At 39.3% G+C, this 24,758-nt stretch overlaps 1 protein-coding gene across 1 annotated transcript in view; it reads left to right on the top strand.

Annotated features, from left to right (window-relative positions):
• Window positions 1–8,551: 8,551 nt before the first annotated feature.
• The window catches only part of hydin (HYDIN axonemal central pair apparatus protein), a 46,983-nt gene continuing 30,776 nt past the window's right edge, over window positions 8,552–24,758 (top strand). The window contains exons 1-25 of the mRNA XM_085914947.1: window positions 8,552–8,601; window positions 9,092–9,211; window positions 10,199–10,318; window positions 10,619–10,753; window positions 11,557–11,756; window positions 12,809–12,933; window positions 13,218–13,407; window positions 13,658–13,790; window positions 14,121–14,220; window positions 14,722–14,840; window positions 14,927–15,150; window positions 15,316–15,383; window positions 16,675–16,916; window positions 17,825–17,925; window positions 18,647–18,782; window positions 19,120–19,284; window positions 19,387–19,545; window positions 20,109–20,347; window positions 20,446–20,683; window positions 20,922–21,065; window positions 21,157–21,300; window positions 21,569–21,661; window positions 22,291–22,511; window positions 23,377–23,461; window positions 24,040–24,249. Of these exons, the coding sequence (XP_085771073.1) occupies window positions 9,116–9,211; window positions 10,199–10,318; window positions 10,619–10,753; window positions 11,557–11,756; window positions 12,809–12,933; window positions 13,218–13,407; window positions 13,658–13,790; window positions 14,121–14,220; window positions 14,722–14,840; window positions 14,927–15,150; window positions 15,316–15,383; window positions 16,675–16,916; window positions 17,825–17,925; window positions 18,647–18,782; window positions 19,120–19,284; window positions 19,387–19,545; window positions 20,109–20,347; window positions 20,446–20,683; window positions 20,922–21,065; window positions 21,157–21,300; window positions 21,569–21,661; window positions 22,291–22,511; window positions 23,377–23,461; window positions 24,040–24,249 (3,687 nt within the window). The 5' untranslated portion in view covers window positions 8,552–8,601; window positions 9,092–9,115. The remainder of the gene's footprint in view (window positions 8,602–9,091; window positions 9,212–10,198; window positions 10,319–10,618; window positions 10,754–11,556; window positions 11,757–12,808; window positions 12,934–13,217; window positions 13,408–13,657; window positions 13,791–14,120; window positions 14,221–14,721; window positions 14,841–14,926; window positions 15,151–15,315; window positions 15,384–16,674; window positions 16,917–17,824; window positions 17,926–18,646; window positions 18,783–19,119; window positions 19,285–19,386; window positions 19,546–20,108; window positions 20,348–20,445; window positions 20,684–20,921; window positions 21,066–21,156; window positions 21,301–21,568; window positions 21,662–22,290; window positions 22,512–23,376; window positions 23,462–24,039; window positions 24,250–24,758) is intronic.

Genomic DNA, 24,758 nt, shown 5'->3' with positions numbered 1-24,758 from the left:
AAGGCGGACCCTGGACGCTATGACGACAGCGAAAGAGGCGGAGCCTATCACACTAGGGAGGAAATGAAGTTGAGATCCAATTTTTTTACCAGACTTGACAAATCCGTCACACTCTGTTCTCATTTAGTACAAGTATGGTATTTTTATATTGTGTAGTACACCGAATATAATACAAGTAGAATTAGGCTTTTGTTCTATATTAAAAAAAAGTTATCAATAGGGAGAAGGGGGTAATTGTATAATAATTCAGATTTGTTGTTCTAGCTCTTTTGACTGAGGGTGTTCAAAGTGCTATGCAAACTTAGGTTAATGTGTACACTATGAAATGACATGGAAAATACCTGTGCAGCACAAACAGTAAATGCCTTTCTCAAACACAAAGAGCAAAATCTTGCAATCGACCCCACGATCTGATATGAAACAAAGCTCATGATAAATGGATAATGACTCAAAATATTCAGTGCTTTTAGATCAAAACCTATTGGCAAAATCGTAATGGTTCCTTTCATGTTGTGCATAACCATTAAAAGTGCTCAACCCACATAGGTACAATAAAACTTTACAAAAGGTCCCACTGTGCATTTGCCACATAAATTAAACTTCTTTGCGGCAAGCTTATTTTATAGTTAACCTTCTCTGACCTCATCTGTTGCTTTAATTCCAGTGCAAGTTTAACCACTGTGTCGGTAAGATTTTTTTTTTCCCCTTTGTGTTAAAAGGGCTTTCTGTTTTCCGGCTCTTGGTAAGGATTGAACAACAGTTGGGTTAAAGTTTAGCCTTTCTTCAAAAGTTTAGTATTTCTTCAGAAGAAACTGTGGCTTTTGCAGTGAGTTGATTAATACCCGGAGAAGAAGCTTGGCTATGACCTGAGCTTGCATCCTGAAGAGCTGGACCTGGGAGATCTTGTGAAGGTCCAAACTTACATTCTTCAAATGAGGGTGGATTGTGACTTGTGGATACAGTATGTCCCCTGCAGTCATTTGTGTATCACACCTCTTGCTCAGTCATTTCAGAAAGACTCCAATTCACCTGGGAACCTAATGAAAATTTGCACTCCAGAAAATGAATGAATAGATGATTTGAAGTATGCAGGGCAATGAATGTTTTGGATACTATAAAGGTATTATTCCTTATTTTGCACATACAGTACGTATCATCAAGGAACTGGTCATTGTAGTGCTGTGTTTAGTCTTAGGTTGCCTGTAATTCAAATTAAATTCAGAGGCTTGTTTGTGCTTGCAGTTTTCCACAAGATAAGATGATCTGTCCAAACTATTTTTTGGTTTTACTGATGTCACTGATAGTGTTATTTTGTTTGTTTACTTGTCTGACACAAGCGTCGGCGCCGGTGTGGAATCTGAATATGAATGTTGTCTTTCAGCAGCAGTCCAGGGTGTGCTTTGCCTTTTGCATGAAGACAACTGAGATAAAGTAAGCTCACTAAGACAACAGGAAATCAAACCATAATCTGAATAACTGAGCACATTCCATTTTTTATGACTCTTGTTGCCAGGATGTGATTTGTTCCAGGGCCTCTTGGTGGAACACAATGAAATTCTTGAATTGAGTCAGAAGTGACCATTTGCACTTCAAAATGCTTGAAGTGGATTTGAAAAGCTGAGGATTCATTTAAAAATTCCAGGATTGCCATTACTGAGCAATCAGTCAAATCTCCTGTGTAGTTCTACTGACCTACAAATGACCCTGCTTCAACGCGTGCACACACACACACGCTCGCACACACACGCACACACACACACACACACACACACACACACACACACACACACACACACACACACACACACACACACACACACACACACACACACACACGCAAACATTGACATAAATGCAAGAGCAGTAATGTAATGTAATGGGAAAATAAAGTTTCAAATTTGACTCATGAACCCTTCCATCTATCCATTTTCTGTACCGCTTGTCCCCACAGGGTCGAAGGCACGCTGAAGCCTATCATCAAGCAGTAGGCGGAGGACACACTGAACTGATTGCCAGCCAATCGCATGGCACATAGAGACGAACAACCATCCGCACTCACACTCACACTTAGGGCAATTTAGAGTGCTCAATCGTCCATGTATGTTTTTGGGAGGAAACCGTAGTATACCCGGAGGAAACCCACGCAGGCGCGGGGAGAAAATACAAACGCCACACAGGGAGGGCCAGAGGTGGAATCAAACCCGCACCCTCCTAACTGTGAGGCAGATGTGTTAATGTGAGTAGCCACAGTTATCCTGAGACGAGCTGACAGAGGCATGCGTGCCTCCAGCTCTTGTGACCAACACCAAACATTTGCAGCCAGGCATACACCAGAAGGAGTGGCACTGATGGCAAAGTAGATAAGAAGATAAGAAGTCTTCATTGTCATTGTATGGTGAGATACAACGAAATTAGGGGTGTGTGAAGTGTCTTGCCCAAGGACAAAACACTTGACTCGGACCAAGCGGGATTCGAATCTACCCGCTGAACCTCCTGAACCACAACCTTTATCTGACCTGTGTGCCTCCTCACTGACATCCATCTTCTGCTATGGAAGCTCGATGGCTTGTGCTATAACGTGACTATAATGACCTTTGGGAAAGCCTCAAAGAACTTCTGAACTTAATTTGTGTATATTAGAGGCAGGTTGATTTTTTTTTTTCAACTGAATTTGAATGCTCATATAGGTTATAAAATTATGTATCTCGGTCTCTTGGTCATCTTTTATACATCACAAAATCTGGCATTTCACAAGTGGTGTGTAGACTTTTTTTTTTAAAAAACATTCAACTTCCCCCAACTCCTTTATGTTCATTTATTATTGTGTTAATTCTTATTCTTTCAAATCCTTACTTTGACATCAAAACATTCAAGAGTGTGTGCCAGTCTGATGGTCACTCTCAGTCTCAGGATGAAGGCATGGACATTTTGGTTAGTGTAAGCATTTCCAGAAAAAGGTTATCACATGTAAAATACATTCACAAATGTATTTCCACTTCATCAGATAATAAATACATCACTGCTAGCCTCAATAAATGATTGACTTTTATGATTTAACTTGGGTGGAGGCTGTTGCAGAGTCTAGGTAAGAATGTTCTTGAAGTGTGAGGTGATTTAAAGTTTTAACCGAAGCAAACATGATGAGCTGGTAGTAAATCAATGGAAAGGTTCAATCAGTATTAAATCAGCCTTAATCTTCTTATCCGAGCTCGCCACATCAAAGTCTTCTCATGAGCTAATTCAGCAGTTTCAGCAACCTCAGAAAAGTCAAATGAGTTTAAACATCCCACGGTGTTTAGCAAATAGAACACACTAGCACACCAGGTAGGGAAAAAAAAAAATCGAATTTCTCCCCTCATTATATGTGAGCGTACTTGTGTGTTACAACGAGAAAGGTGCAGAAAGAGATAGGAGGGATAGAAAGAGAGAGGAGAGACAGAAAGATAGAGGAGCGAGAGAGAGAGAGAGAGAGAGAGAGAGAGAGAGAGAGAGAGAGAGAGAGAGAGAGAGAGAGAGAGAGAGAGAGACGGGGATGGGAGAATACACCAACATGCCGACATGGCAATCCTTATTCTGACAATCTACTGTAGCAGTCGCCTTTCACAGTAACCAGAAAAGGAGCTTGTAGTTTTTAGCGAGCTATTTTTGTTAATCAATTGAATTATTTATTAAATAATATCTCCCAGTAGAATCTAGTGCATCAATGTCATCGTTGTTGCAAATTTAACAAATGAGTAACATTTGGGTATTTTCAAATGGAGGCCTTTATACAAATGTGCCACTGAATAGTGTTTTTGTGTACTGTGTTAGCATTTTCCCTGATTTAGAGGTGCAGTTGTGCTATGTAGCTATAAGCTACATTTTCTGAAGTAGAAGTGACATTTTCAGAATTCAGCATCATTAAGCTTTTATAAAGAGGTGGCCAGATCTGGTCCACAACATCACTTACAGCCCATCAAGACACTATCATTTTTAATTTAACACCTTTCCCAGCCTCCACCAGTCTCATGTATGTTTTAACTCAGTATGCCCAAAAAAGACGAGACTCCTCAGTGTAACGTTCAATGCCATTTTCAGTACCAGAGGCGCTTGTTGAAACGCAGTTAAAAACTATAGGATGGCGTTGATCCGTCCGTCTTCTGTCTGCCAAGATCCAGCACTCCTCCATTTTGCACATCGGTGTTAATGCAGTGGTAGAGAAGCTTTTAGGGAGTGCCGAGAGATTTGCGGTGACAGACTTACAGCACTGTGAGGACCTCATGACAGCAGGGGGAACAAAAGTACAAAATGAAAGTAGTTGCCCATGAACAAATATTACCACTCAAAGTCAAGTTTGTGCGCTTGCACTTAAGGAGACACACATTCATATTGCAGCTTTGCTGTATGAGTTGTAATCAAAGGTAGCTGAGGGGCTTAGAGGAGTTGAGAAATTATGGGAAGAGAAAACACATCGTAGAAGATGTGGTGGACTGTGTTGTGGGTGGCGGGATGGTGGGCAGCAATGATGAAAGCATAGCAATAAGATGCAGCTCTCCCTGCCTGTCAACTGCTGTCATAGCATCTGAATTCCGAGAGATAATTGCTTTTCTCGCTGCCGTTTTTAATCTCTTTCTCCCTCATTTCCTTCCATCAGCCCTTCTCCATCTGCTATGTTCTCCTTTGTCTCATATTTTGAATGAGGAGATATTTCAGGGAATTGTCGCCTCTGTTTCTCAACTGAAAGAAAAAGCAAATAACTTTGCCCTCTCATTGGTACTGTGCCAGTCAGTGATGATTGCCCTACTAAAGTTTATGCAAACAATTTTACTGCTCCAATTTATTTCACTTATCTCTTTCAGGTTATCTCTTTCATGATTTTCTGGTCAAAGTCTTAATGTCAATAAATTGTTGAATATTGTTAAAGTGATTTAAATAATTGCTATCTATTATTTGTGACATGACCCATCCATCCATCCATCCATCCATCCATCCATCCATCCATCCATCCATCCATCCATCCATCCATCCATCCATCCATCCATCCATCCATCCATCCATCCATCCATCCATCCATCCATCCATCCATCCATCCATCCATCCATCCATCCATCCATCCATCCCTCCGTTTTCTGGACAGCTTCTTCCTCATGAGTGTTGCGGGCATGCCGCAGCTAATCCCAGCAGTCAACAGACCCTGAACTGGTTGCTCAACCAGCCTATCATGTATGTCTTTGGAATGTGGGCGGAAATCGAAGTACCCAGAGTAAACCCACGCAAATGCAGGAGGCTTAAATGCAGGCATTCCAATATCAAAATAAGCGGGGTTACTGTAAACCATAAACCTTCAAACAACACAAAGGGAGCAATCCAGGGTGTTGTATTTGATTGTTTCTGGTTTTTACAGAGCTTGTTGATGATCTGATTATTTGAGTCAGGTATGTTGCAGCAGGGCGAAATGGAAAACAAGCGGGATATTTATCTCGTTGGACCAGCACTTTCTACCCCTGCCCCATAAGGACATTTCTTTTCTCATGGACTTCTGGTAGTTCGACCCGGGCTGAAAACTCGATTCCCTGTTGCCACCAAGAAAGTTTTCTGATGCGTCCTGATCCAGAGGGGCACAGGGGTCTGACAAAGAACACTAAACGGGCAAGAGAGGAGACAGCTAAAGCAGTGTGTGTCAGTCAAGAACTTCCAAGGGCATTTCAGTGAATTGCTTTGTAGTCAAAGAATATATATACACCCAACCCTTCTGGTATTAGTGGGTATTAAAGGCTTAGTTGGAAAAAGTATAGCTGAACACCATATTATGCTTCAGCTTCGTTTGTCTCTCCTTGCCTGTCATTCGTCGTTTAAGAATACCCTGCAAATGGTCTCTTACAAACCTAGTTACCAGATCTGTTCATCTCTCCTGTTTACTTGCTGCCCTTCATCAGTATAAGACAGCACTTAGCCACTCATTGCAATATAGTTGTCAAACCAGTGCAGCAGACTCATTTTGTTCTTGTGTAATTGTTTTGTTTTTTTCTGGCCAAGCCTGAAGCCTGGCCCCAGACAATATTTCTGCAGTTACAGTACGTTAACCTTCATTTTGAGGCGGCTATCTAGATTCTCGTGGACCAATTCAGCATGAGGGAACTGCAGCGGATTACCCTCCTAGAGGACACTGCCAGGACAATCAAAGGCACCTCCGACAGCTCTTCGCTTTGGCCTGGACATCCACTTTTTGATTTCCATATTATGTATTTTATGTGCCCTCTTTGCATCCATTGCAGCCTGGTGATCCTGAAAGGGGATCCTTCCATCTGTGGTCCCTTCTCAAGGTTTCTCATTTTTCCCCTGTTAGGGGTTTTTGAGTTTTTCCTTGCCCTTTTGGGAGCCCAAGATCAGGGGAGTCTTTGAGAATAATTGTCAATTGATTGTCTATGTGAAGCCCTTTGCGACTGCTTGTGATTTAGGGCTATACAAATAAACTTGACTTGACTTGTTTCGAGCCGGGTGGGCTACCCAGCGGATTAAGCACCCAGGCTGCTAACCTATCAGCTAGCGCTACTCTTAAGGCTCTTAAGGAATGTGGTTAATCTTTGTACATTTGCACAGCAGAGTTAGCATCTATTACACTTCCACACTGCACAGACGCAAAAGAGAGCATAGCCACTAGCAGTCTTCTTATTCCGCTTCTCTATTCTCACCAGGATGTAATGGTATCAGATTTCTGCCTGCCAATCTTTAAATAAAAAATGCAATTTAACTCATTTGATTTGTTTTAAGGCGAGTTTGAAGAGTCAATTTTGTTGTATACCCGCTGTACAATGATAATAAAAGCATTCCCTTCTCTTTTCTAGTGATTTGCTGACTCTCCCCAAGCTTTTTGGAATGTGTTGCACACATCAAATTCAGAATGAGGAAATATTTGCATTAAAACAATAACATTTGCAGTTGGAACATGAAATATTTGGTCTTTGTAATGCTTCAAATCATCGTATTCTGTTTTCTATTTAATATTTACACAACATTACAACTTTGTTGGAATTGGGGTTTGTATATACATTGTTATATACGACGTATACTGTACAAAGTTAGATAGTATGATGAAACTGAAATGTTTTCATGCGGGAACAAAGTCCTTGTGTACCAAATTGTGTTTAATAATTGCTGGATTTTATTCTGTTATTCTTTTGGCTGGTCATTAGAAACTTCATCTACAAAAGGATTAATGGCATAATAAAAAGATAGAAGAGCTGACTGCAGTGGCTGTTCCTGCATCTGTAGATGATTGATGGAGTTTGATAAACTGTGGCTTCATGGCACGAATCCACATTTTGATTCAAAGCCCTCTTGACTTGTGGAACATTTAAAGGCAATCAATGGTAATCATGCTGTTGGAACTGACCAAGTGTGATGGGATTATTGAAATTCCAGTCTTCTTGTGCCTCCTAACTCAAACTCTACTCTTTCCTCTTAGGCTCTAGGAAATCTAATGCAAAATTGAAACACAATGCCCTTTCATCAACTTTTCAAACATCTACATTTTAATGTTTCTTATTATGCTCAATAAAGTAACTGAACAATGTCAAGAACTGGAATGAAGACCATCACTAATACAATGACTCCAGATATTGAAGACTTCACTAAACTTCAAGCTTTATGGTCCAGTGAAGCGTCAGTACAGATGCTGATATGTAGAACACTGAAATGAATGACTTTCTATTTATTAGAACTATTCTACCCAACCAAAATGACAATGATAGCTAAATCCTAGTGCCTTTTGTCATTCTTGATAATCCTAAAAATCACCTGTTATCTCTCTTGTAGACAGACAAAAAGAAATTACACTCTGCAATTTAGTTTGAGGCCTTTATTCTCTCTTCTTGCATAATAACACGTTTTTTTCAGTTTCTACCATCTTCTATGTACCATGAGATGCTTTGTGTTGCTCTTGATTTGGCTGGCTGTGAGCGAAACAGAGCTCTGTCTTTGGAAAGAAGCGGGGTTCAGTACCTCCAACAAGGTTAAGAACCACAGGTCTAGTGCTTTTATTTTTACGGTGCATTATTGCCCTCTAGTGGACGCTTTGTACAATCACGTTCTGCATGTGTTAGAAATTCCCTATTGTCTAGCCTGGTTTGTTTTCTGAACTTTCCCCCCAAAAACAGTTGAAAGAAATCACACCATAAGTCATTAAACTTTACACGATGGATGCACACTGCAGCAGGAGCGCAACATCAGAAGACGAGTCACTGTAGAGTACGTTTTTTTTTAAATATATTTGTTAAAAACTGAAGTCAAGGTGATAGGCGATGGCATGGATACATTGCATACTTTTTTTTGCTCACTATTTGTCTAAAACATGCCATTGAAATTGGCAATTTTTTGTTCGTACATTTTTTTTGCAAGGCGTCTTCAAAATGGCAGATTTAACTACGTTTTTCGAGAATTCACAATTTATTGAGCAATGTTTTGCTTTTATGTCATGTCAACGCTCGCCGAACATGCACTGGGGCGCTTGAGCAAATACTGGCCAATTGGAGCAGATGTTACTGAAAGGTATCACGAGTCCGTCGCCATGGTAACAAAACACAACGACGAACGTTAATCCCTACATTTGGATTTTAGAGACTGGTGAGATTTGTATTATTTTTATTTTCTTATTAAACACAGTTTAACCATGTCAAGCGACTCATTAGTTTTGGTCTTAGTCCAAAGAACGCGTACATTATATTGCATTATATGGAACATGAATCCATGCAGAGTTACACGCGTTGAGGCTGGACACAATTAAACATTTTGTGTTCAACGTCAACATGTTGTGTTCCCTTTAGTAAAGCAATTCGACAGACATGAACTTAGTTATATTTATTTTGATATTTATACTTTATTTATTTTTTTCACTGCACCCATTTTTGTACAAAACAGCTTTTTTTTTCCTCTCTCAAAATATTCCAATGTTTGCTGAAATTGACCTAGATGTATCTCGGTCCATTTATTTAACCGAGTAATTGAAAGAGTATCTCGGTCCATTTTTTAACCGAGTAATCTAAAGGGTTTGAATAAAGAATAAAATCACGGTATTACTGTTATTATCTTATTACGCGATTTGCTTCCATTGCAGGTGACATTTTATGGACGCACACCGATGTTGCAGTCAAGAAAACCACGCCTGACAGAGGGCAATGAAATGCATCCTCCTCGATTCCTCCAACTACTTGAACCGAGCACAACTCATCAAAAAGTAATAATTAACTATTCCGACCCTGATGACTTGTTAGTGAACAAACGTAATGAAAAGCAATTTGTCTTCCTTTTAAGCACTGTCTAAATTTTACAGATCAATAGTGTCATAGTATACAAGTAGGAAGAAGACAACAGAAATATACTTAATACAGTGCTACTAACTGACTCTTACCACTGTTTGTTTTAATTCTTTTTTAAATCTCAAGATGTTTAAGGTTGCTGAGGATAAAACTATTAAGCTCTTAATTTCCTACAAATATAAATTAATATCTTATACACACATCACTTGCCTTTTTGAGCCACCAATTTCCATCCATCCATTTTCTGTACCACTTGTTCCCACTGGGGTTGAGGCGTGCTGGAGCCTATCCCAGCAATCATTGAGTAGTAGGCGGGGGACACCCTGAACCTGTTGCTAGCCAATTGCATTCACACCATGGAGCAATATGGAGTGCTCAATCTGCCTACCATGCAATGTTTTTTTTTGGGGGGGGGGGGGGGGGGGGGGTGGAAGGAAACAGGAGTGCCCAGGAAAAACCCTCGCAGGCACAGGAAGAACATGCAAATGCCACACAGGGAGGGCCGGAGGTGGAATCGAATCCACACCCTCTGAACTGTGAGGCGGACGTTCTCACCAGTGCTTCACCGTGCCGCTGCCTCCAATGTCAGTTCTTTAAATTCAGGAATCTAAGCACTATAGGCTATATGGTTTGTCATCCAATTTTGGGAAGGGTGTGAAAAATATACCGTATGCACTCAAAAATAATTGTGTCCAGGATTTGTAGACCTTTGAACTTTGAATTGGAAAACAAAGCATCAAATTTGCTTCATGAACCAGTTATTCTTATTTTGTTTTTTTACTTTTCTTAACGGCACTCTCTTGTCAACATTGGGTCTGTTATTTGTATCGTCCAGTATCTTGCGTACTGAGTTTAGAAAGATTAAAGCACAGTACAATTTTATTTTTACAATTGTGTGTTTGCAGATGCCCTCGGTGGAAGTCAATCAGTCATTTTTCCAGCCCCACCCACCCGAGTTAATTTTCCAGAACTTCACTCCTGCACAGTCTTACAAATTACCTCTACAACTGTTCAACAATGATAAGGTGCGAATTTAACAAAATAATTGAATTGATACGATGTTCTAACCTTTAACTGGACCAAAGTGTCACAACCCCTAAATGAACGAATGAATGATTATTATTTTCTCAATTCCAGTGTGTTTCTCAGTTTATTTTACTGTGTAAAATGCTCAGAGATATAATGGTTCTGTCTGTAAAACATAGGATGAAAAAACAAAAAAGGTAAAAAAACATACATGAATGTTTCCAACCGTGTGTTTGATGCTCTGTTGATTTTAGGATTGCTATCGTGCTTTTGATAATTTGTGTAATTTTGTTGTCAAGATATCACGGCATGTCAAGCTGGAGCATCAGGAATCCGCTTATTTCCAAGTTGAAGGCCCAAAGGAGGCTAAGACTAAAGTAGCAGCAGGATTGTCAGTGGGCTTCACAGTTTGCTTCACTCCACAGGAGAACAAGGTACCTTCAATTTCATTCAGATACGTTTACATTGTTTATAATATACTGTACTTTGTTTCGCTTAGACTGGTTGTGGGATATGTCTGATACGTGAAAGCAGAAGCAACGTTACACAAAAAGTTACCAGGAATCAAAGTTACACATTTATTTTCAATGTTTATTCTCAACACCATTAAATGATATTGTTTAAAGACAGTTAGATTCATCACCTCATCGCTATTCATCCTTCACATAGCCACAGCAATCAAAAACCCTAACTCAGTTCAATTGCAGGCGTGCGAAAGCTCAGGATTTCGCAACACTGTGTGCTTTGGTGCTAATGTTTGGTGCAAATTGTCAAGTTCAGGCAAAACAGTACCGCTTTTGTCCATATGGCACCGCCATCATCAATGAAAACTGAAAAGTGTAGCTTTAATACATTTGCAAGGATCTGTTTTTAAATAAATCAGCAATTTTAATCACACCTGCTGTATGGTTACAATACTATTTATTCATTTATTTTTTATTTATTTATGTATCTATTTATTTATTTATCTATTTATCCTTCATTTAGAACTTTTACTCTTCATAACCCCAAACATCTATTAGTTGACCTGAACAGAATCTTGCATCATTGCAAATATTAATAGGCACTGGTACCAGACCAGAAATCAGTCAGTACAAACTTGGGAAGTAAAGTACACATCGTTTCAAAATAAGTCATTAGAAATAAAAATGTGTTTCATAAAAAGTATTTCAGAGAACCTCATCTAATACATAATTATAAGATCTAACCCTAACGCCGTTTGTTCTTTTGTTCATAGGACTACCACCACACTCTGGTTTTTGTGACAGAGCGGGAGCAGTTTGAGGTGCCAATCCGTGCCATTGGCCCGAGAGCCAGTTTGAACTTCCGTGATGAGTTGCATTTACCTGACTGCCTTGTGAAAGCCTCCACACAGAGAACTCAGCTTGTACGCAACCTTGGAGACCGCATTGCCATCTTCAAATTACAAACACAGAGGTGACGACTACTATTAAAATCAAGTTGTGAATTAAGGGCAACTATGAGATTCTATATTATTAAAATCAAGTTGTGAATTAACGGCAACTATGAGTTTCTATATTTACATTCATACCTATAAACTCTGTTTCTCTTCCTGTAGCTGAATTGTAATCACGTAAAGTGTCAAGCTGTATTGATGTGGATCAAATCTGCTTATATTTAGAGGGACACGGTAAAGAAATCAAAATAATGATATGAGACATATAAGGCAATATGTTTTGCATTACATTGTTATATACATTTTAAGGGATGATTAATTTCCCCTTATCCATATGCAATGCTTTGTCCTATTATAGTAAATTAACATTTAATTGTTTCGATAGAAATTGTTGTGTCCGCAAAGGGTTTATTCATCCAATTACACAGCCAAAGTAAATATGATAGTGGTGGTTGGAAATGTGGATCAGAACCCTAATTCACAAGTGTAATTCAGCGGCTTGGTAATGAAGTGCCGCCTCTCCAATTTAGAAAACGCTTTACTGCCTTTATGAGTGCTCACATTTTTCTTCAAGCTGTAAGGGCAAGTGTGTCGCCACTGGCCTCCTTGCAAGTGCTAGCTTCCCCTGGTTTGAAAACACAAAGCTGTACTTGTATTGCCTACCCAACAGAAGAGATGCAGTGGCTCATTTGTGTGAGACTTCAATGGTGATTTCAGCAAGGCTGAAAAAGACCTTGAAAATTGTAAATCAGACATGACACCTAGGAATTGTGTGTAATGTGATGTAGTAAAAATATGTATTTCTAAATTAATGACTATAATGTTGAAATGTATTTTTTTTTGTCATTTAAAATAATGATTCGTGGTTGGCTGCAGTTGTATATCAATACAGCTAATTGATAGATAGCCAAGCTCCTATTATGTAAGCAATAACCTATGAGAGTGAGAGAGAAACTCAAATTTTACAGTATGTTTAACTTTCTGTCCATGCAGACCTCGAGATTAAACCGATTGTCAGAGAGCTAATAGAAATAATGAATCACTCTGTGACCTTGTGGTATTTCTATTTCAGTCCTTTTTCAGTAACACCCTCCTCTGGAACTCTGGATATTGGCGAGAGCATGCAAGTAACTGTGGCTTTCAATCCGATGACTGCAGGAGACCACCAACAGGATCTGTTGCTACACTATGACATTGGTACAATATCTGGAAATAATATTTAACGATATTACATATACAATTTTTATGCTTTTGTGTATTGAAATCATCCTATATTTTACATCCATTTGCTTGTTTGCACTTGTTTACCTCTGTTTTTGGTGCTTGTTTCAGGATATGGGAAATTCTAGCATTCCTTTACTCTTTCTGAAGACTAATATAATAAGAATAATAACTAATATTTATGTACTCATGAACCTGTTTGGTTTGTGATTGACAGTATTTATCGCCCCAACGCTCTTCACTCCTCTTCCTCTGCTCAGGTGAAGATGTGCACATCAGCCTCCATGGTTCCTGTAAGGAGTTGAAGCTCAAGCTTATCCCGGAATACCTTCATTTGGAAAAGACTTACATCTCCTTGTCTAACACGCATACGGTGTCACTCACCAATAGTAGTGATACCACTCTAAAGTACTGCTGGACAACATGCTCAAACCATCTCGAAGAAAGCCAGTGAGTACAATGTCAAATACTTTGGAATGAAATCAATTCCATTGTGCTTCAGACTTTCCTGCAATTCTATAAAAAAAAAATTGCTAAGACAAAGCACACAAAAAAAAAAATCAATCCAGGAAGCTTGTCTTCACAGCATTGCTAAATATAATCTACAGTAGGTCTACTTGTTATTTTTCTGGCAATTACTCTCTCTTTGTGCCTGTTGTTACTCTTTGTGTTGCCTTTCCTTTCTCTCTCGACGGTCTAGGGATTCCTCAATGTTCGAGCACCATCATCATGCAGATTCACCTTTGCTTGTTCCGTGCCAGTCTGACCTCACAGCCAATCATCGAACTGGGCTCTTTGCTCTCTCACAAGGATGCATAACATTAGAACCAGCGGTGTGTGTTTGTGACTTCCAGTCCCACTAATTAATTGTTATTCCATTGTTTTGGAAAATCTAAGAATGCGATAAAGATATGAGTTGCCAAGACAATACATTTTGGTGTGTTTGTCAAATAATGGGAAAACTGTAAAAGCATTTGCTTTTGCATTCAAAAAGATATACTAGATGTTTGGAAATCACACTTGCCAATGCGCCCGTATTTAGATATTATTTTATATTCCCAACGCACCTCATGTAGCTTGACTTATTCTGTTTCTGTATATTCACTCAGTTGCACTCATAAACTCTAAAATGCCCCTTTCCCCCTTTTGTTGACATGACACAGTCGGGAGAAATATGGCCAAATACTACAGCACGTTTCACTGTTGTCTTCAAGCCCAATGAAGGAAAATTATACAGAGAAACCATATATTGTGACATCACAGGTAAGTGTAAAGGCTAGAGCACACGTGTAGTGTTGAAACAAGCATTAACAATTAAACAACAACTCATTTTTATTGGTTTATTATACCAGTATTATTATAATTTACAACAACTATCGAGCTTGGAATACATTTCTGTTTTGCATAGCTATTTTACTGGACGTTATTTATACTGCAAAGTCGCCAGTTACTATATAAGGATGCCATTTCTAATTTAACCTCATTGTGATATTTAAACATCAACTGGTACTTTTTTTTGTGATGGATGTCAAAATCCTGAACAGGGCTTAGCATAGCTCTGGGTGAAGATGTGATGGTAATTTTGCAGGTGAGCGCAAAGGGAGGACTGCGCCTTTGTGGGTGTGGTCACACCCGACTGCAGTTGTGGCCAATGAAATTGTCCCAAACCTGTGTCGGGAACAAAGCATCATGTCTTATTTATTTTCCTTTGACCCTTTTATGTGCAGAATATACCTTCAAATGCTTGTTGCGCTGTACTTTTAGGCAAGAAATCTTGCATCCCTCTGACAGTCAAGGGTGAGGGTTTGGGACCGGCAATGCAGATCAGCTGTAACCTAATGGATATGAAAAACATATTTATAAGTCACACTGTCTCTTATGAGGTAAGGCTTGCCAAGAAAAAAATATATAACAGTCAGTGCATGCTAATATTGCCACTAAATGTCATGATGCGTTTGGATTCGTATAGGTGCAGCTGTCCAACCACGGGCTGATTGATGCCCCTTTTGAGTTCTCAAGCCCTTGCACTCCTTTTGGGCAATTTTTCTCCTTCGCTCCCAAGAAAGGTGTTGTTTGCTCCGGGGCTTGCCTGATGGTTAAAGTCACCTTCCAAAGTGCCATTTTGGGAACTTTCTCTGAGGGATTACTGCTATCTGTCAAAGGCCAACCTCTACCACTTATTCTTACTTTCAGGTGAATTTGGAATGCTCTCTTACTGTGACACAACACTCAGTTTGAATAATGAAAATGGCTTCAGTATTGTGTTAAAAGTACCTAGTATGAAGTACATTAACTCAGTTTTTTTTAACGATCGAATGGTTTCTTTTTTTTTCATTTTCTGTATTATTTCTGTTTCAGGGGCTGTGTTATTGGGCCAACTTTTCACTTCAGTGTTTCGGAACTCAATTTTGGAGATGTTGCCTATGGTTAGTATATCTTTACAATGGACTGCATGTTGATGGAAACATTGGGCATTTCCCCCCACAATTAGAGTACCGTATTTTCTGGACTATAAGGTGCACCGGACTATAAGGCGCACCTTCAATGAATGGCCCATTTTAAAACTCTGTCCTTATATCAGGCGCACCAGACTATAAGGGGCACCATTAATGCATCATGTCAGATTTTTAATCCAAATCAAATCATTCTCCATTTTATCTTTTTTATTTCAACTCCAGATGCAACAAATTACTTTATAATCATAAAATAATTATCCATAGTCTTTTTGATTCATGATTCATAGTCTTCAGCAGGCCACTTATGATTAATTTCATGACACAATGCTTCAGGCTCGTTTAAATTTAGGAATTTGGTCCATATATAAGAAACACCGGACTATAAGGCGCGCTGTCGACTTCTCGAAAAAGTTTTAGGTTTTTAGGTGCGCCTTATAGTCCGGAAAATACGGTACTAACAATTTTCAGGTGTTATAATAACATCAAGTCATAACATGTACTGTATGACACGAATTTTAAAGAATTTTAGCATAATTTTCAAGCAAGCTTCTACTTGTAAATGTGAAACCCTGAGTATGGAAAGAAGAAACAAGTGCCAACAACTCATACATATACTGTCGTTTATTTACACAAATACCCCTAATCATTATTTCGACAATTTCACTGAGCAGCAGATAGCACATATTTGAATATGTGCCAGAAGCTAATGCTACTCAATGCCACTCTGCCCGAGCTCTCCCAATACTGTGTCATGAGAGATTTTTAAGGATATAACAATTTGTCAAAATTCAAAATGGCATGCTGACAAACACAGTTTCTGAAAATTTTCTTTGTTACTTAATTATAGGCGATAGATGACTCCAGACACTCAAGGGTCAATTCAAGTAATTAAAACGTCAAATTTCCATGTCTCCTTTTAAGTTAATATTGTCATATTCTCCATATGATACACTGTGTACAGCAGAGGAGGAGGATTGAGGTGGCCACTGGGGGCATACACATACACACACATTTTGGCTTGGCTTTTAGCATTATTTTTTTCGCACTCCATATTTATTGCATTAGTTTGTGCCTATCAAAGTGGTGTGTATTTAATTTTTTAACATGATTGCTGTTTTTGTTGTAAGTGCTCCCTGAGCATTTTACAAGCCTCGGGTTGAATGGAACAAAATGCAATTAACGCTAGAAGCCTCATTATGCTTTACATTGCAAATTTGATATGTTCCTTTTCATATTGATCTTAGTTGATGTTATTTTGCAGGTTTCCCACAAACAGAAATGTGTTCCCTCTTTAACACATCCTTTGTTCCAATGAACTTTACCCTGCGTGTTCTGGGAGACGGAAAGGGCTCTCCCAGTGTGACAAGTGACCAGCAAGTGTGTGAGCTGTGTAGGAACAACTGGCAAGGAAGTACTTCTCGTGACATCAATGCTATGCCTGTTGAGTTTACCGTCAGTCCTGCTGCCGGTACTCTGCGGGCCATGGCAGACGTTAGCATCAAGGTACAGTGGATTAGTAAAAGTTATGTTCAGTTTTTGTACTACCCATTTTTTCAGTTTTCAGATAATGCACTACTCTCATGTGTCTTCTACCTGTGTCTCATTTGTTCATTGTGTCATTAGTTTTATTTTATTATCTTGAAAAATGTATGTTTTGTGTTAGAGTGGTGCTCACTCTAACTTATTTGCAAGAACCACACGGGAGACAGTATGCCTTCTGAGCACTTGCAAGTGGAGAAATTGTTTGTCACTGTGCATACAGCGATGTTCAAACAAAATCTGACTTTGGATTCTTGCGAGAGAGTATTTATTGAGAGAAAACAGGGTAGGGGTGAGAGGGGACAGGTTTGGTAACCCCCTGGCCTCTGGTCAAATCAGAGCAGAGGGTGTTTTACGACATTGGGGGAAACAGAACAACTTTGATTGCTTCCTCTGTAGCTGGTCAACCAGTGCTGAGGATGCAACCGCTTTATTTTATTGCGTTGAGAGCAGGAGAAGTGTGGTTAATCATTATAGTCTACATTCCAACATAATCATACGATCAAAATAATCTATCAACCCTAACAATTTGTACTTTGTTCTCTTTGGTACTGCTCTCAAAAACTGCGTATGTTTCCCCAACATGAAACCTTTTGCCAGACCGGAACAGCATTATAGTCTTTAATCACGTATACTACTATCATCCATAAGGGGAGATTTTGCAGTTTTATTTTTATTTTTTTACAATGTTAAATTAATTGAGGGATGCTGCTGCAATCCATCCATCCATCCACCCATTCCATCCGTCCATCATCCATCCATCCATCCATCCATCCATCCATCCATCCATCCATCCATCCATCCATCCATCCATCCATCCATCCATCCATCGCAATGTCTTTATACGACATGTTTTTGTATTTTCTCAACAGGTGTCACTGTGCTCCAACACAGTCAAACACTACAGGGTGGCTCTGGTAGTAGATGTTGAGGGTGTTGGAAAAGAGATCATGGCTCTACCCATTATTGCAAGGTAAGACATATATGTACAAAAACAAATCAAATGTAATAAAGAAATAATTGTATACAAAATACAGTACAAGTAGTAGTGGGCGGCATCTGATAACGTGGCAAAACCATCTGGTTTAAAGTTGATAAAATATGTCTCTATTACTTTGCCTGTCTTGAGAGAACAGTCCCATCTCATGAAAATAACTGGTCATTCCACCCGAGCTGGTGCAGAACCAATGCAAAGTATGAGTCTCATTACCATGATGGCAAAGCATTTTCAGTTGTGCACTTGATGCGCGTTATTCAGTTCTGATGCATGCAACAGACAAATAGCTCAAAATTATCAGAAGCTAACCAACCCAATACTTATTCATTAATTGATCATGTGATTGATTAATGCTGCCCACATGGCATCCATTGGCATATCTCATTACAATACATTTGACAAGTGAAGGCCAGTATCTCAAAAGATTTGAAGGCCCTCGTATCTCAACAAACCACTGTGAAAGAAAATGACAATAAGCCCTTCGAACACAAGGCACCAACGACGCCTGTTACCGTCGCTATCCGTGCTTGCCTCGTGTGTAGGGGCTTGGCACCGGGGCATCAGCGCCAACTATCAGAAAATTTGAGGCATGTGTGGGGACAAGGGCTGATGGCACTGCTTGTGCGCTCATATTGTTGCAATTGTGAAGTGAGGCTCTAAAAACATTTTGTTCATTTTCCCTCTCCTCTGCATACAGGTGTATTATTCCAGAGATCTTGATAGAGTCTCCAGTGGTGGACTTTCAGAAGTGCTTCCTCAATCACCCGTATGAAAAAAAAGTACACTTAACAAACCAAAGTTCTCTTCCTGTCTGCTATGGGATGCTGGAACAGGTAAAGCAGTTCACTGTTGCTTAATAAAAATAGAAAATTAAGTAATAGAATGAGTGGAAGTTATAAAATATTGAATAACTAATTTTTAGTTTGCAATGTTTTAGTTTCTTAGTTTAGTTTTTATACTGGACCACCTTAATTGTTAGCAAAGCTTCTTCAAATATACATAATATTTCCATTTCATAATGGAATTTAATGATAAATTGATGTTTGATGGGATTCATCTATAATCATTAATTTCCACTATTTCATATCAGTGTGATGCCTTACACCCATATACAGTAAAGAAGCTACATGTACATGATTTTTATTATTATTATTATTCCCCCATGTTTAGGAATATGAGGAGAACCCTTCAGTGATATTTGGAAGTTCTTTATCCAGGGGAGTGATCCCTCCTCACAGCTCAGCAGACCTTCCTGTTTTCCTATTGGTGAAGCATGCTGGAAAGCACCATCACACGCTTTACATTGCTCTGTTTGGCAGCATTCACTCTCCACTGGTAAATTTCTGCTATTATAATGTGTCCTTTTAGTTGTCTTCATGTCCTTGTGTTGATATAGTGCTTTTTTTCCTCATACCCCTGTCTCCTATTCCCTTTCAGGAGGTTGTCTTGTCATGCACAGGGCGAGGTCCCATAGTTTACCTTCACTGTCCGGGTCAACAACTGGAATTTGGCAAAATACCTGTTCTGACGGATGTTGCTAAAACCCTTCCCCTCTCCAACCACTCACCTATTCCAGCATACTTCACAGCACACATGGTACAAATAACTCGAACTATCTTCTAGATAAGTACTGTAGTTTGGTAAAAGGAAGACAATTGAAATAGTTTGTGAGCTGAGGTTCTGCTCTCAAACTAACAAAAAAAACATTGTGTTTGGTTGTGAGATTTTTTTAAAAAGATACAAGCAAATGTCACAAGCAAATGGAAATGACATATCTTGAAGACTCATTTCAATCATCTTGAATGTATTGTCTGACGTTTTTCTGAGATTATACAAAATATTTCTGATGTTCTTTTACAAACGTGCAAATCCATCTGGCATTTCAGATATATATTTCTCAAATCAAAAACTGTTGCAAGAACATGGAGAAATTCTATTTGGTAATTGTTCGGATTTTACCTGTAGCGGAGCCCACCATGTACCATGATGACGCGATTAACTGCATGAAAAGCACTGTTCATGTGTCGACCAATGGAAATTCAAAGCAAAAGGAAATGAATAAGCGTACATCCGATTTCAGTCATGTACTGACTGTACACCCTGTCAACATCATGGATGAAAAAAAAGAAAATCTTGATTGATTGTCTCTATTTCCATAGAGCCAAGTAAAGTCCCCTTGGCGTGTTGAACCCAGTGATGGGGAATTGCCACCACAAGGCCAACTGGATCTTAAGGTTGTGGCTAATCTCAAAGATACACTCTTTTTTCAAGACACGCTAGAGATTTCCATCCATGGTAGTCAAAATCTCATTGTTGCCCTGTCTGCAACGGGCACGGGCACCACAATTGTCAGTGACAAACCCTTATATCCAAATCTGGACCTTGGCATACACTTCAGGTAGTATTCATTCATTAACCCCACCCAACATATATTACTTAATAGCATATTGCATATTGTCATGCGTTCTTTTTTTTTTTATTTATGTGTGTCCTAAGCCATGGATCGTGCGACTTCCATTTCAAGGTGACCAACTATGGCCAACGAGTACACCGACTTTATTGGAAGACAGAGTGCACATCTGGACGCACTTTTCTGCCCTCCATCTCAGCTGGAAAATCATGGGGATCACAAATTGAAGACAAACCCGTCTTCAGCATCAGCCCAAAACGTATGGAACTTTTTCCGGGTGACTCGGTTGACATGGTGCTGGAAGGATCTTCAAACTACCCCAAGGTGACATCGCAGGATAGCCCCAAGAGACACCTTTTCCATACAACTATTGTAAAGTACTGGCTTGGATTTTTTTTTTTTTTTGCATGATCATTATTAGGTATAATTTTCTTCATAAAAACTTACACAATTACTACCACACAGGTCAAACAATGGCATATTCAACAAGTAGAGATATTAGATACTAGTTCATAGCTCATTTGATTATCTTTATACAAGTGACCCTTGCCTGACTCCTTAGGTCGTGAGAGAATATCTCGTCTGCTGCGGCATTGTGGGTCTCCAGGGGATCAAGGAGCATATATTTACTGTGGAGGTGACATGCCATTTTGTGACCCCTATGCTCAGCATGTCCCCCCAGAAGCTGAATTTCTACATAGAAAAGGTTCATGAAAGAATTGTGATCATAATTTCTTTTGAACTTTCTGTCACCATTTCCTAACCCTTATATCCAATTGCATATGTATTTCCATCAGGTCCCAGGAGAAGACCTTACCCAACTTTATGAGGAGCTGGTTTTAAAGAACGTGTCATCTCTCTCTCTATCCATGGAGCTCTCTCTTGCTTTTCCTTTCTCCCTGTGCGACGCCCGAGGAGTCTATAGTAGTGCTAACACAACAGTATGTCATCACTTCTCCTACTGCAGTGAAAGAATGCGTTGCCTTTTTATTTCACTCTCCAACGTCTCTACCCCAATAAAGCAATTTAAAAATTATTTGGACTTTGTTGAAAGGGCTGTGAATGAGTCAAGCCTACAGGAGCCACTTGCAAGTGCAGAAAATTGCACTACAAGAGTATTGTAAAAATAAAGATGGTTGATGATGATCTTTTCATTACATCAACATTACATCATGAGATTTCTCTAACGATATAATGCATTTTTTTCAGAGCATGACACTAGCTCAAGGGGAAGAAACTCAGTTGTGGATATGTTTTGATCCAACTTGCTTCCATGGTCAGTTGTCACAAGTGGTGGATCAGGTAACATCAAGGTGTTTTTTATGTTTCATTTTGTTGGTAAAATTTTCTTTCGCTATACTATTCGATAGTTAAAATTAAGCCACTGAAATCCGTCCCAAATTTACAAAGTACGCAAAACTGAAACAACTTGTATTGTAATCGCCACAAATTATTGACATCTCTTGTGTGTAATGAGGTATGGTTATACAGTGATCCCTCATTATTCACGGGAGATTCGTTCCAGAACCACCCGTGAAAAACAAAGCTCCTCAAAGTAGAAATGGTATACACATTATTTCGAAATTTAAACACCACTGTTTTGAATTTTCCAACAAGTTGTGTTTCTTTTTGGCCGCTAGAGAACATGGGTGTATTGTAAGTTAATTCGAACTATAGTTTACCTTGCAAAGTGTCTACCTTCAGAATTATCACACCTTTAGCATTACCACACTACACTAACCATAGCAAAACCAAAGTGAGTCATGGTTGCACATGAATCTCCTATATTCATATACACCCTGTATTTAAACACTGTTCTCCCGTCATTTATAAAGTCGTGACGCACCAAGGCTGCAATAGGTGAAGCGCAAAGTGGCGAGGGATCATATATATGTGAATAATTAGATGTTCTTTCTTGTCCATTTTTCCAGACCCTCAACATAATCTACATAGGTCACCCACAAGAAGACAATGTGGAAATACATGCTGAACTCCATTATCCCAACCTCCATTTTTCCTCCACCACAGTGGATTTTGGAAGTGTTCTCAACTCTACAGAAAATCACCAGGAAGTCACAATGACCAACTGTTCCCCACTGCCGGTATTTTACCGCTGGGCCTGTTTGGTGGATCATTCACAGTGTGCCATCAGGTATACCATTAGCAAAAAAAACTTAATTGTGCTTGTGTTTTGCACTTGCTTGCCATTATGTACAGTACTTCTGCTAGTGAATTTAATTAGGTTGGAAGCTCTGAGCACATCTGTTATGATGCCATCGGGTAGTTTGATCCCTTTGCTTGTGATTATCTGCCCTTGCCTAGATATCTTTTGCCCACACATATCGTAGTGCAATTGGCCTTCCCATGTCATTGCTGTAAATCTTTGTGGGATGAATCAGGGAGTCTATGTCATGCTCTTTATTGGTATACAGCCAAGAAAGATACATATCAACAATATACTATAGTACATAAACAAATGTGTAACTGACACAACATAAGGCTGAAGCTTTTTGTCTTTGGTAAGTGGCCATGAAAGAATATTCAATTTCATTCCCTTGTCATTGGCTGAAGACAAAGCATCTCCAGAGAGGAAAGTCAATATTCAGCAATGTCCATGGGCTCTAGACTCATGTCAGCGAGTAGTTGCCGCAATTAGTTGCAATCCAAGTAATAAAACTGTATTTATGTTTACAATTAAGTCACTTTAACCAAATGCGTTTGAGCCATTGAGTAAGTCTAAATTCTAACTGTATTTAATTATTTATATTATTGTGAATCCCCTTAAATTAAAGCTGCAGGTCTTTTCATTTTCACATAAAGGGAAAGTAACTACTCTGTCCCAGTCTCCATATGTATTTCTTTCATTTGCATCCTTATGGATTTTTTTTTTTTTGTGTGTGTATTTATGTCTTTTTATTATTTCTGTCTGGAGTCTAGAAAATTATCTAATTTACCCTGATTATTAATATTACCATTCTGCATCCATGTATAACATTATGATACTTCTCCCTCAAAAGGTCTTCTGAAACCTCTATAGCAGCTCTCACCGAGGAAGGTATTATAGACCAGGACATCCCGCAATGCTCTGTGTGTGTGCAAGAGGTACGCTTCATCATGCAACCTAACAAGAGTTATGAAAACCTCTGTCCAGTGCATGACAGATTGTAATAGAGTTTTCACCATCCATCCATATTCATGTTACAGTGGTAAACTTGAATCAGTTTCAGTTGACTGGATCCATTGCGCCCATGCTTCCAACCACCAACCCAATTCGACGTAAATGTATTAGCTGCTGCACTTTGATCGGCTGATCAATAATAAATGAATGTGAACGTTGAAGGGTATCATACTGGGACAGAGGGGGCCTACACTTTGAGAAAGTTCCAGAATGAAAAAGTTAATTGATGATGCCTTCATTGGAATAAGGTCTGGCAGCAGCCAGATTTTTTAGCACAGCAGTTATTGTTTTGAGCTTCCGATCCGCGGTCGCTCCAAGTAGGGTGGTTGTTTTATTTTGCTTTTAGACTCGAATTTGAAAGCAACGTCTTGCAAAATACTAAAAGAAAGAAAACTCCGCCCTTACGCAATTAGACCATGCTCTGGGCTAGACTTACACCAGGAACAAATGTGACAAAAGTCAAGTGAACTGAACTGATCTGATGTTAATACTCTTTCCGTAGATTTTTGATGTCTTGCCAATGCATGGACATCTGAAACCTGGCGAGGAGCAGTTGGTCACGTTCATCTTTCACGGCCAGGACTTTGTTAGTCGAGAGGTGATTGCGCAGTGCCAAGTAGAGCATGGACCAATATATGACATTAGACTCCGAGGAGAAGCATCAGAGATCAGCTTCAGTCTGGACTCAACTATTGTTGACTTTGGTCTGCAGGTATGACTATCTTTACTATACTAGTCTGCAGGGTTGGCCTATAGCATAAACAGTCTGTTGTTCAGGCCCACAACTGCTAGCTTTTATTCCTGTGATTCAATGTGAACTACACTACGTAAACGTTTTAGGCCACTGGCTGGTCCTGAGTCAACCTACTACAGCGTATTTAACAAACGGGTTGACTTATAATACCCTGTGTAGGGAATTCAGTCTCAAGAATTGATTGGAACCAGAAGTGACATTCTGATTTTCATGGAATTGTTTACATTTCAGTTTACCTGTTTAGATGTGCTCATTGTGCAAAAAAACTTAACAGTGTTGTGAACATTGACATTCCGATTCAAGCCACTGTTTTATACTATGAGGAAAAATCTCCCAATCACGTTGGTTCTATTATCACGCTGCTGCCATCATGTTGCTCATCAATTGAAGGTTAATCAGCCCCTCCAAAAACAGGCAACACTATCTATTGTGTCCGTCACGAATCATTCTGCTTTAGCTGACAGAAA

The sequence above is a fragment of the Syngnathus leptorhynchus genome, chromosome 6, assembly GCF_054491065.1.
Source record: "Syngnathus leptorhynchus isolate UIUO chromosome 6, UIUO_Slep, whole genome shotgun sequence".
Taxonomy (NCBI): domain Eukaryota; kingdom Metazoa; phylum Chordata; class Actinopteri; order Syngnathiformes; family Syngnathidae; genus Syngnathus; species Syngnathus leptorhynchus.
The sequence above is the reverse complement of the archived record's forward strand: the minus strand, read 5'-3'. Positions and strand labels throughout refer to the sequence as shown.